This window comes from Pogoniulus pusillus, chromosome 11, assembly GCF_015220805.1.
Source record: "Pogoniulus pusillus isolate bPogPus1 chromosome 11, bPogPus1.pri, whole genome shotgun sequence".
Lineage (NCBI taxonomy): Eukaryota > Metazoa > Chordata > Aves > Piciformes > Lybiidae > Pogoniulus > Pogoniulus pusillus.
In genome coordinates, this window is record NC_087274.1 from 12,835,715 (window position 1) to 12,854,403 (window position 18,689).

General features: G+C 55.2%; 1 protein-coding gene across 1 annotated transcript; it reads right to left on the bottom strand.

Annotated features, from left to right (window-relative positions):
- Nucleotides 1-2,495: 2,495 nt before the first annotated feature.
- LOC135179795 (cytochrome P450 2C5-like) lies at nucleotides 2,496-15,036 on the bottom strand. Its single transcript, XM_064151832.1, has 10 exons — nucleotides 15,018-15,036; nucleotides 8,481-8,671; nucleotides 7,371-7,533; nucleotides 6,731-6,880; nucleotides 5,960-6,120; nucleotides 4,850-5,026; nucleotides 4,218-4,359; nucleotides 3,651-3,838; nucleotides 2,886-3,027; nucleotides 2,496-2,689 (listed from the first exon to the last, which is right to left on the bottom strand). Exons 1-10 carry the CDS (start codon nucleotides 15,034-15,036, stop codon nucleotides 2,496-2,498), a joined length of 1,527 nt encoding a protein of 508 aa, XP_064007902.1.
- Between the last annotated feature and the right edge of the window lie 3,653 nt (nucleotides 15,037-18,689).

An 18,689-nucleotide genomic window follows, 5' to 3' on the forward strand; every position in this document is an offset into this window, starting at 1 on the left:
CCCAGCAGCAGAGAGAGCAAGTTGAGCATTTATCTTTGTCCCTTCTGCTCTTCCCCATAATCTTCCTGAGATGTATCTCTGCTGTGCTGCAACTCAGCCCTTTTCCTGGAACCCTGTGCTCCTTCCCAGCTAGAACCTAGCTGCTAGAGCTGAGGTGGCTCTGCCTGTTCCCTGCCTGCCTGGGGAGCCCTTCCCAGGGCCACAGCTCCTGGGATTAGTGGTTTGAAGCCAGCAATAGATTCCTGAAATGTGTGAGATTCATTTGAAGATTAAATCCTTGGAGTCAAAGCAGCTAAACCAAATGGAATATTTTGTTGATTCAGTCCATCCAGGGATGCACAACAACCTGGGAGAGGTGAAGACATGCCAGGAACAGGCATGGAGCTGAAATCCTGTGTCTAGGAGGTTCACACTGGGAAGAGCTGGATACAGTGGGAAACCTGCTGGCTTTCCAAGGACACACATTCAGCTGCCTGCTGGTGGAAGGAGGAGCCCAGGTCATCACCGAGGCTGGGCAGGGTGGGCATCTGTCCAGGTTGTTATTCCCTTGCACAGATACTTATTCTTCAGTGGGTGAAAAAGTGGCTGATGCCTGGGCCCAAAGAGTGATGGGGAATGGAGTTACCTCCAAGTGATGCTCCCCCAGGCTCAGTACTGGGACCAGTTGTCTTTAATATCTTTAGCAATGATCTGGATGAGGGGGTCAAGAGCACCCTCATCTGGTTTTTAACTGTCACCAAGCAGATGCCACTGAGCTCTGTGGGAGTGCTGCTCTATGGGAGGGTACAAAGGCTCTTCAGAGGGATCTGGACATGCTGCACTGATGGACTGAGAGCAATGGGACTGAGGTTCTAGCTGGGTCCTGCACTTGGGTCACAGCAACCCATGAATGGTTCAGGCTTGGGGCAGAGCGGCTGGAAACTGCATGGTGGAAAAGGACCTGGGGATGTTGGTAACAGTGGCTGAAGATGCCATGTGCCCAGGTAGCCAAGAAGGCCACCAGCATTCTGGCCTGGATCAGTAATGGTGTAGCCAGCAGGAGCAGGGCAGGACCACAAACTCTGCATTCAGTTTCGGGCCTCTCACTCAAAAAATGACATTGAGGGGCTGGAGTGTGTCCAGAGAAGGGCAATGAAGCTGGTGAAGGGTCTAGAGAACAGGGCTAGCGAGGAGCAGCTGAGGAACCTGGAGGTTCAGCTTGGAGAGGAGGAGATTGAGGGGAGACCTCACTGCACTCTGCAGAAGAAGGCTGGAGCCAGCTGGGAGTTGATCTGTTCAGCCAAGGAACAAGCAATAGGACAAGAAGAAAAGGTTTCAAGTTGCACCAGGGGAGGTTTAAGTTGGGCATGAGAAAAAAATTCTTCCCCTTGAGGGTTTTCAAGGCCTGGCCCAGGCTGCCCAGGGCAGTGGTGGAGTCCCCACCCCTGAAGGAGTTTCCAAGCCATGCAGATATAGTGCTGAGGGCCAGGGTTTAGTGGTGACCTGGCAGTCTGAGTTCATGAAAGTCCCAGCATTTGAAACAGGCTGGAGCATGCCTGGGGGTGGGAGAGCAAACACCCCTGGTTAAAGCAGCACAGGCACAGAATGGATGTGGAGCACCCTGTGAAGGACACAATGACCCTGGTGACAAACCTCTTCTTGCTTCCAACACACAATCCCCTCTGCTACAGCACAGCTCCCACTGTGTGTCATGTGTGTGACATCTTGATGGCCACAAGGGTTTCAGTGGGAGGTGAGGATGGAAGGGAGTGTGACTGCAGTGCCACAGATGCTGTCTAGCACGGGAGGGAACAGAGAGAGACATAGAATGGGTTGTGTTGGAAGAGAGCTCCAAAAGTCATCTATCCAACCTGCTCTGCAGGTCAGCAGGGACATTCTCCACTAGATCAGGTTGGCCAAAGCCCTGTGGAGCCTCACTTTGAGTAGCTCTAGGGATGGAGCCTCAACCACCTCCCTGGGCAACCTGTTCCAGTGTTCCACCAAATGGGTGGAACAAAGGGGGATGAAGCAGGGAGCAGAGGTACCAGGTGCATGCCAACCTGGCGTGGCTGGCCCAGGGGAGTTGAGCACCTCCCTTCTTACACCCAGAGGCAGCCTGAGTGCCCATATAAACACCAGCACCCAGCCAGAAGGGATGCTTTTATTGCAGAAACACTCCTGATGTTACCCAAATGCCCAGCTCGGCCCCAGGCAGCCCTGCTGAAGAGAGCTGGGGGCTCAGTCACAGGCTGTCAGTACAGCAGGAGGAAGCCCAGCGCTGTCTTCCTCACGTTTCTGGGAGGCAGAGAGAAGGGCTGGGAGCAGGTTGCCCATGCAGCTGGTGGCAGAGGTGCCTGGCACGTCTTTAAGGAGAAGCTCAGAGCAGCCCTGCTGCTTGTGGCTGCTGCTGTAGCATTCGTGGCCCTGTGGCTTGCTGCCATGAGTTTTGGAAGTGAGGCATTGCAGAAGAAGCAAAGGCACTTGGAGGACCTCAACCTTCTCCTTAAGCCCTTTGCTTAAGGGGCCACAGGGCGCCGGAGAGCAAAGAACCTGCCTGGAACCGCCCTGCACTCGATCTGCAGCCACATGGAGAAGAGATCTGTCTCCTGGTATTTGTCAGCCATCTGGAAGGTGAAGCTCTGCAGCAGTGTGGTGAGGAAGAGGAAGAGCTCGATGCGGGCCAGCGCTTCCCCCGGGCACATCCGCTTCCCTGGGGCACAGAAAGGGGAGGCTGAGCACTGGGCTGGTGGCTCCATGGCTTTGTCCAGTGTGTGGGGAGAAAAGGGCATGAAAGGATGGAGAGGAAGCTCGTGCCATGGGTGGGACTCTGGTGCCAACACATACTGTGGTGGTGGTGGCCCCTGGAGCAGAGCCACTGAGGGCAAGGTGCAGAGCTGAGCACTCACCTGCTGAGAAAGCCATGAAGGCCTCACGCTTCCTGAACTCGCCCTTCTCATCCAAGAAGTGACCTGGGTCAACTCTTTTAGGGTTCTCCCACTGGGTTGGATCCGAATGCACAGAAGAAAATACTGGAATCACAGGTGTGCCCTGCGGGAGTGGGGTGGAAGAGGGATGGAAGGAGGCACATCAGTACATAGACCTCCCACACCTCACACAGAGAGCATTGCTGAGATGGGTTGGCGCCTGAGGAGAATCTGAGGGACACGGGGAGAGGCTGGGTGCACCCCTTGGTGCCCATCCAAGGGCAAGACTCTGGGGAGTGACGAATCTGTGCCAGGCACAGACAACTAATACGGAGCTCTGCCATCCCCCATGGTCCTGCTGGTCTCTGTGCAGCTCCTGAGACTGAAGTTCACAGATTGCATCGGGTTGGAAGAGACCTCAAAGGTCATCTTGCCCACCACCCCTGCAGTCAGCAGGGACACCTCAACATCTTTCTTGAATTGAGGGGCCCAGAACTGGACACAGTACTCAAGGTGTGGCCTGACCAGTGCTGAGTACAATGGAAGAATAACCTCCCTTGTCCTACTGGCCACACTGTTCCTGATGCAGGCCAGGATGCCATAGGCTCTCTTAGGCACCTGGGCACACTGCTGGCTCATCTTCAGCCTACTCATCTTCAGCTCTCCCCTCAGCCTCCCCTTTTTCACACTGAGCATCCCCAGCTCCCTCAGTGACTCCTGATAAGCTTTACTCTCCAGGCCCTTCACCTTGGGGATGGTGTAGCCCTTGAAGACGATGTCCTGCGTCGCCATGCGGGGGAAGTTCTCGATGCGGCTCCTGTGGCAGCGCTGCATCTCGTGGATCACCGCGTTGGTGTAGGGCATCTTCAGCTTGTCCTCGGTGCTGGGAGCACGGCTGCTGCCCACCACTGCATCAATCTCCTCCTGCACCTTGGCTGGGGACAAGGCAGGTGTGGAGCTGCAGAGCTTGCTGTCCCAACCACCCCTTAACTCGTCCCCATGGACACCTGTCCTGGAGCCAAAGGGTGATCTAGCAGAGGGAGTAACCCAACGTAACCCTCTGTAGAGGCCAGAAGTAAGGTCTTGGCCCACATAACTGCCCAGGTCAGGCAGGTTAAAGCATCTCTCATAGGTGAGTCCATCCACACAGGCAGGGATGGAGAAGAGGGAGAAAGTACCCAGATCCCTCTGGTCTGTGTGAACGTATCTCTAATGGCTTGGGTGACCCAGGCAGGATGGTTTTGGTGTCCACACACACAGGATCCTCCAGAGGTCCCTGTGATACAGGGATCAGCCACATTCTGCTGCCTTTACCTTGAATATGGGGGTGTTTTGCCAGGATCAAGAGGAAGAAGACCAGGGTGTTGCTGGTTGTCACTGTTCCAGCACCAAAGAGGCTGAATACTGACATGACCAAGTCTTCATTGCTGTACATGTTCTCTGGGCTGCTGTTCTCCTGGAAGGTGTAGCGGGGAGGGGACTCATTATGGAATCATGGAACCATGGAGTTTCCATGTTTGGGTTGGAAGCTCATCTAGTCCAACCCCTCTGCAGGCAGCAGGGACTGCATTTGCAGGTTGCTCCCAGCTCCACGCAACTCAACCTGGAATGGTTCCAGGGATGGGGCATCTACCACCTCTCTGGGCAACCCTCTGGGCCAGAGTCTCACCACCCTCAGTGTGAAAAATCTCCTCCTTCTCTTTAGTTTTAATCCCCCTGTTTTTGAATTGTGTCAGCAGGAGAAGACCTTTAAGATTATTCAATCCAACCTTGAACCCAGCACTGCCAGGTCACCACTAAACCATGGCCCTCAGCTTCACATCTCCATGGCTTTGAAACCCCTCCAGAGATGGGGAGTCTGCCACTGCCCTGGGCCAGACCTTGACAACACTAAAGAAGTACACCTAGGTCATCTTCAAGACTGCAGCCCTTTACACCACCTCTACCTTCTCTGCTTTCATAAGGAAACAGTCGATGTAGTCCCTGGGGCAGCTGGGATCCAGAGTCTGCCTGTGATCCTCAACTCGTTCTTGGATGTACTTCTTCAGCTTCTCACACTCGGTCAGAACTTTCTGGTGTGGCCCTGGGAGATGCTGCATGATGCTGGGGAAGGTGTTGTAGACCTGTGGATGGAGGAGACATAGGATGGCTCAGCTGCATGGGTGGAGACTCTTGGGAAGCCCCAAAGCCACATAGAAACATGGAATGGTTTAGGTTGGAGGGGACCTCAAAGTCCATCCAGTTCCAACTCCCTGGCATAGGCAGGGACACCTCCCACTAGAGCAGGTTGCTCAAGATCTCATCCAACCTGGCCTTGAACATCTCCAGGCAGGGAGCAGCCACAACCTCCCTCAGCAACCTGTGCCAGTGTCTCACCACCCTCACTGCAAAGAACTTCTTCCTAACATCCAGTTTCAATCTCCCCTCTGCCAGTTCAAACCCATTCCTCCTCATCCTGTCATTACAAGACCTTGTCAATAGTCCCTCCCCAGCCCTCCTGTAGCCTCCCTCAGATACTGGAAGGCCACTCCAAGGTCTCCTGGAAGCCTTCTCTTCTCCAGGCTGCAGAGCCCCAACTCTCTCAGCCTGTCCTCATAGCAGAGCTGCTGCAGCCCTCTGAGCATCTTCATGGCCTCCTCTGGACTTGCTCTAAGAGCTCAGTGTCCTTCTTGGGCTGCACTCACACTGCAGGCTCATGTTGAGCTTTTTATCACCCCAGACCCCCAGGTCCTTCTCCTCAGGGCTTCTCTCAGCCATTCACCACACAGCTTGGAGCTGTGCTTGGGATTGCACCGACCCAGATAGAGGACCTTACACTTGGCCTTGTTGAATGTCATGAGGTTGGCCTGGGCACACCTTTCCACCTCTGAGTGGCAGCCCTGCCTGCTAGCAAGTTGGCTGTGACACACAGCTTGGTGCCATCTGCACACTTGCTGAGGCTGCACTCGATTCCTCTGTCCACATCAAAGCCGAGAGGTGACCCAAAGCTAAGCAGCATTCCTCAGCCTCCTGAGAGCAGTGGATATGAGGGTGCTGAGCACAGCAAGGGCATCTACCTTGGCGATGGGGGAGAGGAAGAAGCTGATGTAGTTGCCAATGGCATTCAGCAGGTCCAGGAAGGCTTTGTCAGTGTAGCTGTAACGGCTCCCGAAGACAATGGAGCAGATCACATTGGAGACTGCGTGTCTGAACATGGTCATCGGCTCGAAGGGGTTCCCTGCAGCCCCAGGAGAGGCAAGAAAAGCATCACAAAGTCAGTGGGTTGTTATCCCCTTCAACACAAACCCCACCCTTCCTCCCCCTCTGAGCCCCTTGTCTTTGGTGGCGTCTGATGGATCTAACTGCCAAAGCAGAGGGCACTCTGTGGGCTCCTACATCTCCCTCCCTGCTCCTAAACTCCTGCCCAGTGTTTGGGACTGAGGAAAGCAGAGACATCTCCATGTGCTTTGAGCACCTACTGTCATACCCTGGGGAGGAGTCTCCTTCTCTGGAGATTTTCAAGACATGCCTGGGTGTGCTCCTGTGTGATCTGTGAGATCTGCTGTAGAGCAGTGTAGTTTGCTTTCCTTTCTCTGTTCTTTTGGCATGAAATGCTCCTCAGTGATTGCCACCCCCTGCACCAGCTCAGGAGCAGGATGTCCTGACCTTTAATCCATGCCCACATCACACCTCTGCAGCTATCTCCGGCTGGGATGGAGCTGGATCTAAGCCCTGTCTCTACAAGCATCATCCACTGCAAACAGCTCTTGGGAACCCCACATGTCCCGTGAGGCTGTTGTGTGTCCTCCATCTGCTGCAGAGGCCAGGATGGGCAGGACCCACGTCACCTTTGAGCTTTGACAAGATCTCCACCAGATGCTGTGCCTCCTCCTGCACCCGCTGGGACATGGAGCTCTTCCCCATCCCGAAGTCCCGCAGGGTGCTGAGCGTGAACCTCCGCAGCTCCCGCCACTTCCTCTCGTTGTAGGAGACAAAACCTGGAAGGGGGCAGTGCAGACCACTCAGCTGACCACCCCAGCACTCCTCCACGGAAACAGGGGGCCTTGCTCCCAGCCTGGCTGAGGAGCAGCCGGGCAGTGAGCCAGGGAATGAGCCTGGTGTGTGCAAGGCATCCTTGAAGGGCTGAGGACCTCCACGGAAACTCGGATCGAAGCTGGGAGTGGCTGGGGGAGGTCACACTGTCCTCGGACAGGAGGCCTGGCAGCTGGAGGGACTTGCTGAGTGGGAAATGGGTGTTTGAGGTCTTGGGTGTTGAGTCCTTTGCTAGACTCTGGGTTGCTTCTCTAGGCTTAGCATATGGTCATGGCCTCTGCTTTAGTAGGGAGGTTGGGCTGGATGATGTCCAGAGGTCCCTTCCAACCCACACTGTGCTGGGGTTCTGGAATTCTGTGAGCATGACAAGCTACAGCTGGGGACATTCTGCTCACCTCGAGAGCAATGGTGTCTAGAAGGACCCCAGACACCTACCATAGTCTTTTGATAGCTTCATCAGAAGGGGTATCTGAGGTCTCCCTCCAAACTCCTCTGAGTGACCCACCAGAGCATCCTTCACCGCCTCGTACCCGCAGAGCACCACCACCGGCTTCAGCCCCAGCCAGACAGTGAAGATGGAGCCATACACACTGCTGAGCTGGGGGAGGACACATCTGTGGTGAGCCAGGGACCCCAGCCCAGCCTCTCCTCTGATTTAAAACTAGAACTTGTAGCCAGGGTGCTGGTGAACACTTGGGAAGGGATGGGAAACACCTTCCTCAAAGCTGATGATGCCCTCACCCTGCTCCCACCCCACTTCTGTCCCTGAGCAGTTTCTGACCCAAATCCCTCTTGGGGGTTTGAAGCAGAATCTACTGTGGCTTTTCAGAACTTCAAGAGGCTGATCAGAAAGCTGGAGACTGACTTCTGAGCAGGGCCTGTTGTGACAGGACAAGGGAGGATGGTTTGGAACTCAAAGAGGGAGATTCAGACTGGAGAGAAGGGAGAAATGTTTGGCACTGAGGATGGTGGGAGCCTGCCCAGAGAGGTGGAAGAAGCTCCATGGCTGATATCATAGCAGATCAGGCTGTTTGTGGCTGTGAGCAACCTGCTCTAGCTGCATATGTCCCTGCTGGTTGCAGGGGTTGGACTGGGTGAGCTTTAAATGCCCTTTCCAACCCAACCCAGTCTGTGGTTTGGTGACCTCCAGGAAGAAGCTGCAATGGCAGCAATGCTGTAGCTGAAGAGGGGTTAGTGTCACCACCGTGTGTCCTTTACCAGAGGAGAAGGACTTCAGTGACAGCATTGACTGTGCCCCCAGTAGTGATTTGGGCAATTCTGGCAGAGGGGGAGGAGAGGAGAGGAGAGGAGGAGGAGAGGAGAGGAGAGGAGAGGAGAGGAGAGGAGAGAGGAGAGGAGAGGAGAGGAGAGGAGAGGAGAGGAGAGGAGAGGAGAGGAGAGGAGATGGAGAGGAGAGGAGAGGAGAGGAGGAGGAGAGGAGAGGGAGAGGAGGAGGGAGAGGAGAGGAGAGAGAGAGAGTTGAGTTTGGGCAAGAGCCCCCTGCACAATACCCCTTTCACTTTGCCACAGGACATCCTCTCTTACCTTCTCGTAGTTCTTGTAGAGGGGCAGGACATCCTTCTGCTGTAGGTTGCCCAGGATGGGCCACGGGGCTGGTCCAGGAGGCAGCTGACTTCTCCTCTTGCTGCTTCTGCACGCCAGCAGCCACAGGATGGACAGGAGGAGGAGGAGGAGAAGCAGCAGCCCACCTGACCCAGCGTCCATCCTCACCTGTGCTGCCCAGCAGAGAGAAAGAGCAGAAAATTCCCTCTGCAGGGGGTCAATCCCAAGTGATCTGAGAGCAGAGAGGAGCCAGACCCTGCTGCCTCTGCCCACCCCCCGCGCTCTATATAGCCACTGCCTGTCCCTCACCCCGGGGGCTCTTTTGCCTTTGTCCTCTGGGTGCCCGGCTGGTCAGTGACACAGAAACCGTTTTTCTTCAGGTCAAGCAGCTGCCAAGGCCAGCAGCGTTGTGACAGAGGGCTTGGAGCTGACACGGGGTGCTGCAAGGGTTGCAAAACCCTGTAGGCGTGCGGGGGGGATGTCGCTGTCCGGACGAAACGTGAGACAAGGTGAGGTCATTGCTCATCTGGCTGTTGTCTTGTGTCCTGGGATGAGATTTCTCCTGGAGGAGAGTGCTAGAAAAGAACAGGGAGGAGATCTGGTTTCATGATAGTCTCTGCAGTGGAAGGAGACCCTCAGCAGAGGATATGAAATGGCATTTGCTGAGAGGAGCCTGAATTGAAGCACCCAGAGCAGAATATCTGCTGCTGTCCAGCCAGAGGAGCAATGGGGTTCAGCTTCCTGTGAACCTCATGAGGTTCAACAAACCAAGTCCAAAGTCCTGCACGTGAGTCAGGGAAACCCTGGATTCAAACCAGGCTGGGGCTGAAGGCTGCAGCCCTGTGGAGAAGGACTTGGGGATGCTGGAGAATGCAAAGCCGGACATGAGCTGGCACTGAGCACTGCCAGCCCAGCCTCACCTGTGTTCTGAGCTGATCCCCAGCAGTGTGGGCAGCAGGGACAGGGAAGGGATTCTGCCCCTCTGCTGTGCTCTGCTGAAACAGACCTCACCTGCAGTGCTGGGGCAGCTCTGGAGTCCTCAGCACAGCATAGACAGGGACCTGTTGGAGTGAGGCTAGAGGAGGCCATGGAGATGACCTGAGGGCTGGAAATCCTCTGCTTGACACTCAACAAAGTACCATGGCAGCTGGATGAGCAGTCCCTTGGTACTGCCAAGAATCCTGTGACTCACTGGGGCTGAGGCCATGAGGTCACCATAACTCACTTGTTTACCCCATCTCACCCCATCCTGTCCCTTCTCTTCCCATAGCTGGCTCAACATTCTTGGCTTGGCTGCCTGCAAGTGGGGAACTTCACTTGGGGAGGTGATGCAGGGATTTTGGCAGGGGGGTGACGAGCAGGCCCTGGGTGACTGACACCATTTCTCCCATGGCAGCCAAACAATACAAAGGAATCACTCAGACAACAGGACCAGAAAGAGCCTTTGGGGATTAATCTGAGCTGCAAAGTTTAAACCCCGTGGAAAATTCCCTCTTCTGCAGACAGGCTCAGGCAGAGCCTGTGGCCACTGCTTGGACTTTGCAGCGTTTCAGTGCAATGTGCCTTGCTGCAACAGGTTCTTTGAAGGGTGAAAATCTCAAATGCAACAAGAAGAAGCATGGTTAGATGACATTTTGTTGCTGAAACAGAGAAAGTAATCAAGTCACCCCAGAAATTAGTAAGTCCAGGTCAGCAGAGGAGAAGCTTAACCCAAAATAACTCCCAGGGATGCTGAAACTTTGCATTTGTCTTCTCGACCTGCTTGGTGGACTTTGGCTTTAACTTTTGCTTCATAATCTACACAATAAATTAAACCAAGAGACCCCAGATGTAGTCTGGGTGGGACCTCTTGTCAAGAGTGCAGGAGAAAAAAGGGGAAAGGTAGAAGCTGTCAACTAATTTTCTAGCAGCAGAGCAGCACTTCACCTGCAGACAGCTCAGGAGGGAAGAGTTTTGACAGAGCTGCTTTGGCACTTTGAAGGGTTGGGATCTAAACTGAACCCAGACTGCTTCAGATGGACCCAAACTCATTGGTACTTTGTCTAACTTTCTGCTGATGTTCATAGAAGGGCTTTTGGAGAGCAGGGATCTCCAGACAACCTGGCTCCTGTAAGGCTTTGGGGTCACTTCAGGAGCTCTTGGTGAGATCTTTCTGCCCCAAGACCTGAAACAACAGGGAAGAGTCAGTGGGAAAGGGCCAGATCCCACCTACAGTAATGTGTCCAGCTCTGGAGCCCCCAGCAACAAGGAGGTGGAACTGTTGGAGAGGGTCCAGAGTAGGGGATGAAGATAAGGGGATGCTGTGAGGCCAGGCTGAGAGAGTTGGGCTTGTTCAGCCTGGACAAGAGAAAGCTCCAGGGAGACCTTAGAGCAGCTTTCCAGTACCTGAAAGAGCTACAGGAGAGCTGGGGAGGGATTTTTGCTAAGAGCTTGGAGTGATAGGACAAGGGGCAATGGCCTTGAGCTGGGAAAAGGGAGATTGAGAGTGGAGATAAAGAAGCAATTCTTTGCAGTGAGGGTGAGGAGACACTGGCACAGGGTGCCCAGGGAGGTTGTGGATGTCTCATCCCTGGAAGTGTTCAAGGCCAGGCTGGATGGGGCTTTGAGCTACCTGGGCTAGAGGGAGCTGTCCCTGCCCATGGCATGGGGTTGGAACCAGGTGACCTTTAAGGTCCCTTCCAACTCAAGCCATTCTATGATTCTATTAAAAACCCACCTGGAAGGAGCAATGTGACATGAACAAAAAGGCTGATGCCCAGTTCCCACCTGGGGTACAACTCATAGCTCCTCCTTCAGGCTCCCCTGATCTCTCTGGCTTAACCTCAGCTGTCCCACTGACACTAAGATCATTAACATTGCCCTAATGCAATTTCTCCTCTGCCAGCAGCCCAAAGGCTCTGGAGGTGCCCTGCTCACCTCAGGATCTTGATTGTGCAGAGTGAAGAAGGTGTAAAAATAGCTGATGACTGTTTTGTTCTCCTCTGCTTCCCCATCTGCAAGCCCAGGGGTGACAGCCTCGGCCACCGCTCACTGCATAGCCCAGGCCAGCAGATGACTAAGCTGGGAGTATTTTTGGTGGCTCTCAATAATGCAGCAGCACTCCCTGCCTCCCAGTCTGGCCCTAATTATAGGGCAGTGTCATTTGTCATCGCAGTCATCTCCTCTCCCTGGGATGTGGCTCCACAGCAGCATGATGCTGAAGCCCCTTTCATGTTCCCAGGGGGTGGTTTCTGGGGGTTGCTACAGGATCAGAGAATCAGAGAATTGTTTTGGCTGGAAAAGGCCTCTAGGATCATTGAGTGCCACCATCAACCCAGCACCACCATGGCCACTAAATCATGTCCCCAAGTGCCATGACCACAGGTTCCTTCAACACTTCCAGGGATGGGGACTCCACCACCTCCCTGAGCAGCCTCTGCCAATCCCTGACCACTCTTGCAGCAAAGAAATTGTTCCTCATCTCCAACCTAACCCTCCCTTGGCACAGTTTCAGGCCAGTTCCTCTCCTTCTATCACCTGATACTAGGGAGCAGAGCCCAATCCCTACCTCACTGCAGCCTCCTCTCAGAGAGCTGCAGAAATCAATGAGCTCTGCCCTCATCCTCCTCTTCTCCACACTAACCACCCCCAGCTCCCTCAGTTGCTCCTCCCCAGCCCTGATCTCCTGACCCTTCCTCAGCTTTGTTGCCATTCTCTGAGCCCACTCCAGCCCCTCAATGTCCTTTTTGTAGTGATGCCAGAAGCACAAGCACTGAGCAAGACACTGGGCTTTCAGATACCTGTGGGCCAAACAGCCTTTGAGGCTTCAGCGCTGGAGGAGCATCAGGTCCTTCCTTCAATCTACATGACACAAGTGGCTCTCTGTGGTTTTCCAGGAGCCCAAGTATCATCCAGGAATGTCTGGAGAGGAGGAACCTTATGCCCTGTCCGTGGGCAGTCAGCTGTGCCCCACCACACTCCTATTTATCCTGTTACAGGCTCGTTTGGGCTGGAATGGCCCTTTCAGATCATCCAGTCCAACCTTTCTGTAACTCTGCCAAGGCTTCTGCTAAACCCCAACACCACAGTGGGGTGATCCTTCAGCTGGCAGCAAGGTGAGCTACCCAGTGGGCATGTCAGTCAGCTGTTGTGAAAATCATTGACAGGATCTCTTGGGACATCTCTTCTGCCCTGAAACCTCCTTATCTTGCTGTTCCCTGCTCTTGCAGTGATCATGGAGAGGATGGGAAAGTCCACACACACCACTCTCCCTTTCCCTCTGCCACCTTGCAGACACAACCTTGTCCTTATCCAGATGTTTGTGTGTTTTCACCACACCTAAAAACCTCATTAAAGATGGCAATTCCAAGGAAGGGGAAGAAATAGCTCTGAGTGTGCTGCTCACACCTTCCCCAGCACCTCTGGGAGAGCTGCAGCCCAAGGCAGGCTGTTGAGCTGGCACTGGCCCTGTGTCCCTGTGGCTGGGGTGGCATGCTCCAATGGGACAGGCAGCACCTCTGGGGGGGTTTGGTTGGAAACACAAAAATCTCTCCTCTGTGATTCCCTGACAGGCAACAGGTCACAAAATCACTGAGTCCTGGAATGCCAGGTGGGAAGGGACCCCAAGGTTCATCTGCTCCAACCTTTCTAGGTGATGGTGGAGTTGAAATGAGCTGCCCCAGCAGGCTGGCAAGCTGGGTCTTCAAACTGCCCAGTGCAGGGGAATCCACCACTCCCCTTGGGAGATGATTGAATGTCCAACTGCTCTCATGGGGAAACATTTTCTTCTGCAGCCCAGTGGGAATGTCCCTAGCACTAACTTGTCCCCATCAGCCCTTGTCTTTTCCATAGGACTCCTTGTCAAAAGGGAATCTCCATCCCCTTGGCAGCCACCCTTTATGTATTGGTCTGTGGCAATAAGATCTCCCCTAAGCCTTCTCCTCCCCAGGCTGAACAAACTTTGCTCTCTCAGCCTGTCCCCATACTGCAGGGTTTCAGTACCCTGACTGTTCTTGTGGCCCTGTGGTCCTGGGGTTTGAGCCTGAGTGTCCCTGCCCCTTCTCTCTGGCCAGGGAGATCAGTGGGGCTCAGTCTGACGTGTGCACCCTTAGGGCTTTGGTATGGGTACAAGGGGCTCAGGCCACGCCTGCACCTCCTGTGCCACTTCAGCCAGGTCCCCTCTCTGCCAGAGGCATCTGTGTCCCAAACAGACACGGGTGGGGCAGGGAGGGATCCCTGCAGCGTGGAACAGCAGGGGAGCCAGGAGCCAAACCCTCCACAGGAGCTACCAGCACGGCCCAGAGCAGCAGCATCACTCATTCCCAGTCTAAAAGTGGGCAGCTCTGCTGCCATATGGGATGCAGCAGGACAGGCAATGCTGAGCCAGGTGAGCAGATGGCAGGTGGAGCAGAGCTGCCCTTCCCCAGGCGAGCAGCCTCGGGGGCATGGCAGTGTGCCAGGTGGCAGCAGCCAAATCCTAGCGGGCATGGGGAGGAGGGGATGTGGCACAGGTGCCCGGGCACAGCACTGCAACAGAGCCCTGCTGCTGGGGAATGTGCTCCTGTGTTGCTTCCTGGTGCCTGGGACACTGCTTACACTGGCACAGGAATGAACCAGGGGGTCTGGTCTGGTGCCTTCTGGTTTTGTTATGGAATCCCAGACTGGTTTGGGTTGGAAGAGGCCTTCAGAGCTCATCCAGCCCAACCCCTGCAGGCAGCAGAGACATCTGCAGCAAGAGCAGGTTGCTCACAGCCCCAAACAACTTGACCTGCAATGGTTCCAACCGTGGGGCAGCTCCCACTTCTCTACCCCTCTAGGCAACCTGGGACAGGCTCTCACCACCCTCAGGGGCAAACATTTCTTCTTTCTCTCCATTCTGAATCTGCCTCTTTTAGTTTCAAACCATCCACCCTTGTCCTGCCACAACAGACTGCTCAAAACTCTGTCCCCAGCTTTCTGATCAGCCTTTCAAAGCACTGAAAAGCCACCAGAAGGTCTCCCTGGAGCCTTCTCTTCTCCAGCCTCAACAAGTCCAGCTCTCCTAGCCTGGTCTCACAGCTGAGGGCTTCCAATCCTGCCAGCATTGCTGTGGCCTCCTCTGGCCCTGCTCCAAACAGGTTCCTGTTTGTGCTGTGCTGAGGACTCCACAGTTTTGGGGAGCAGTGTCCTGTGGAGGGTGTATCCTGTGCTCCAGCAGCAGGTTGACCAGGACCAAGCAGGGCTTTGATGGTGGCTGCAGGACAGTGGCTGCCTACAAACCAAATGACCAGAGGTGGAACCTTACCGGGAGTTCTCTAGGCACCTCCTCTGCTCCTTCATCCCTCTCCTCCTGTTTTCCTGCTGCAGGGATTACACAGGCACTGTTCCCATCACACCCTTCATTATCTCTGCCTGCTGGAACAGAAAGCAGGGAAATGTGATTAAAGCCCTTTTGGAGGAGAACTTATCAGCCTGGGAAAGGCCATTAGCTGGGAGCAAGCACCCATGGTGCTCACAGGGCTGCTGTTAACACAGCAGGAGCTATTCCTCCTGGTACCTTACCACCAAGTAGCCCAAGCATGGTAACCACCAAAGCCTGAGAAGAGGCATGGTAGGATGTGACATCTGCTTGTGACATGTTTTGGGAAGAGTTGGGTCGTGGAGGAATTAATGTGGGTCAGGAGGAGCCTGCTCTCTCCCTGAGGGTAGGGGGTAAGGGGCCAGTGCCTTGTCCCATCAGGATTGTTGACTGCCTTATATTTTTTACACTAAAATGAGTTGTTTTGAAGCTAGTTTGCTTTGACTCTTCTGGGCCAATGGTCTCTGAGCTTAGAGATTCAGTGGCAAGATGGTGGGGGGTGGACAGAAGGGACATGTCAGTCACTGTGCCTGTGGGACAAGAGGGTTAAAACCAGAAGCAACATGAGGTGGTCAGATTACATAGGATCACAGGCTCACATGATGTCAAGGGTTGGAAAGGACCCAAATTGATCATCAAGTCCAAGCCCACTGCCAGAGCAGGACCATACAATCTAGCTCAGGGCACACAGGAACACATCCAGACAGGCCTTGAAAGGCTCCAGAGAAGGAGACTCCACAACCTCTCTGGGCAGCCTGTGCCAGTGCTCTGGGACCCTTACAGGAAAGAAATTCCCCCTTGTGTTGAGCTGGAACCTCCTGTGCTGCAGCTTCCATCCATTGCTCCTTGTCCTATCCCAGGGAGCAGTGGGCAGAGCCTGTCCCCCACTTCCTGACCCTCAGCCCTCAGATAGTTATAAACATTTATTATACCTCTTCTCAGTCTTCTCTCCTCCAGACTAGATAGCCCCAGGTTTCTTAGCCTCTCCTCATCAAGCAGTGCTCCAGTCCTCTCATCATCCTTGTAGCTCTCTGCTGAACCCTCTCCAGCATCCCTCCAGCAATGGCTCAAAACATTGTGTGGTGGGAACCACCACTCTGCAATGTGCAGCTCTCCAGACCTCTTGAAAGAAGCCAAGATTCCTTCTGTTCACAGCCAGACACCCCATAAGATGTCCTCTCTTGCCATCCTACAGTAACAGTGCAACTGAGAGTGGAAAAACATAGAGAGGAAGTGTTGGATCTGCACCACTCAGTGCCAAGGCGAGATACCAGGAGCTCCCTGGCTGCAAAGCATTCCTGGATCCTCAGACAGGTTGTGCCCTGTGATGTTCCAAAAGCATCACAGCAGCAGAGGGAGGGAAAGCACCTGTGGGTGCAGCCTCCCACCCTGCTCCTGTGGACACAGCACCAGCAGAAGACTCCACAATGAGATGTCATCAGAGCCTTTGGGTTACTGCAGCAGGAGTCCTCCCTTTGCTCCTTGTCCTGCTAGCCTCAGAACTGGGATGTGCCCCCACTGCTCCTTGTCCTCCCTTTGCTCCTTGTCCTCCCAGCCTCAGAACTGGGATGTACTCCCACTGCTCCTTGTCCCCCACTGCTCCTTGTCTTCCCATTGCTCCTTGTCTTCTCAGACTCAGAACTGGGATGTGCCCCCACTGCTCCTTGTCCTCCCTTTTCTCCTTGTCCTCCTAGCCTCAAAACAGGGATGTACTCCCACTGCTCTTTGTCCTCCACTGCTCCTTGTCTTCCCATTGTTCCTAGTCCTCCCAGCCTCAGAACTGGGATGTGCTCCCACTGGCCCTTGCTCTCCAGCACTTGGGAGGGATACCTGGGTGACCTGCCCAAAGGGCTTGACAGACTCCAAACCTCATCTCCAGGGTGCTGCAAACTGCCTTGGACTAGGATGCACTGGGCTGGGGCCCCACCTCCCAGGGCAGCCAGGAAAAGTCCCACAGTGTATACAGTCTGGGGAAGGAGTTGTGCTGTAGGGGACAAAATCAGTCTGACTCTGAGCTGAAGCCCGGGGCTACCAGAAGCAATGTTGTTCCCACCCGCAGTCCTCTTGCTTTGTCACCTCCAGGCAGTTTCAGGGGGGTTCCAATCACTTTGGATGCCTGTCATCATTCCTCAGTCAGTAAGATTATCCCAGAACATCCTCAGGCAGCTCCACAGGGGCTGCTAAGGGTTTGCCCAGGAAGAACTTGATTTTGTAAGCCCTGATGCATCAGATCTGCAGGCAAACAGCCCCAGGAACTGCCTGGGATGAGGAGACTGGGAAGGGGTGGGCATGGGCTTGGCAAGAAATTGGTAATGGGGAGGAGGGAAAAACTTAAACAGCCTGGGAATGTCCTTGGGTGGCAGCAAGCACAGGTAGACGAGACCCTGCCTGCACTCAGCACTATACCCTGCCTGCACCCAGCATTGTGCTCTGCCTGTACTGGGCATCACACCCTGCCTGCACCCAGCACTGTACCCTGCCTTCAGCAGGCATCACACCCTGCCTGCACCCAGCATCACGCCCCGTCTGCACCGACCCTTTCTTGCACCCAGCGTCGTGCCCCGGGGCTGGGGAGGGAACACCCTTTGGGGGATTGTTTGGAGGGGTCGAGAGCAGCTGCAGTGTCCCTCCGTCGGCAGCGCCCCAGAAGCTCAGGGCAGCGGCTGGCTCCCGGGAAATGCCGTCGGTTGCAAAGAGGATGCCCAAGTCCTGGAGAACGTCACTAGCGCCTGTGTGCAGATAGGAGGACGGCGGCCGAGGGCTCCAGCAGACGGAGCAGGGTCCGGCAGTGAGCGGGAGCTTCCCGGCCGTGTTCTAGCAGACGGAAACACGGATGGATGGAAAAGGTGCAGCGGCAGCGAGATTCCAACGCGGAGCTGGCGGTGCGGTGCAGGGCAGCGCTGGCAGCGCAGAGCCACGTCTGTGGGCAGTGCTGCCCTCCAAGAGAAGTCATTCAGGTGGCCTTCCAAGAAGAAACGATGCCAACATGGGCACAGAAGCCCTTCTGGGAGGCAGCAGGCCCTGGGCAGGCAGCTGGGGTGGTGATACTGCGGTGAACATCACCCCACTTTCTGCCCTAAGGTCTGCAGAGCCTGGATGACACAGAGCAGCCATGCAGTGAGGCCCCCTGACCACCCCAGCTCTGACCCCAGGCTAGGACCTGGTCCTGCTGTCCTGCTCTGTCCGGCTCTTCTAGTGCTGTCCAGGGGTGCTCAGATGCTGCTAAACCTGTCACAGTTCCAAGCATCCCAGGTCTCTGGGGATCTGGAGGGTGGATGGGGGATGCTGGGGGTGATGTTGAGAAGTGCCAGAGGGATGCTGAGGAATGCCAGGAGGTGATGGAGGGATGCTAGAAAAATGCCAGTGGATGCTGGGGACAATGTCAGGGGAATGCTGGAGGAATGCTGGGGGGGGATGCCAAAGGATGCCAAGGTATCCTGGGGGGAAGCTGAGGCCATGTCAGGGGATGCTGAGGGATGCCAAGGAATGCTGGGGGATGCCAAACTATTCCAGAGAGATGCCTGGGGAGATGCCAGGTAATGCTGAGGCCATCTCAGGCAATGCTGAGGGATGCTGGGGCCATGCCAGGTGATGCTGAGGCCATGTCAAGGGATGCTGAGGACTGCCGAGAGGGTGGGATGCCGGAGGGAGGCTGGGGCCATGCCAAGGAATGCCAGGTGAAACCGGAGTGATGCCAGGTGACGCTGGGGGGATGCCCAGAGCCAGGCCCGTTCCAAAGCCCCCTACCCCCCCCGTCTTTGCTCGGTAGATGCTGCCGGAGAGGGCAACCCCGGACTACATTTCCCATGGCCGCCGCGGCCGGGGGCGGTGCGGGGCGGTGCGGCGGGGAGCGGAGCGGCGCGGGGGGCGCGGAG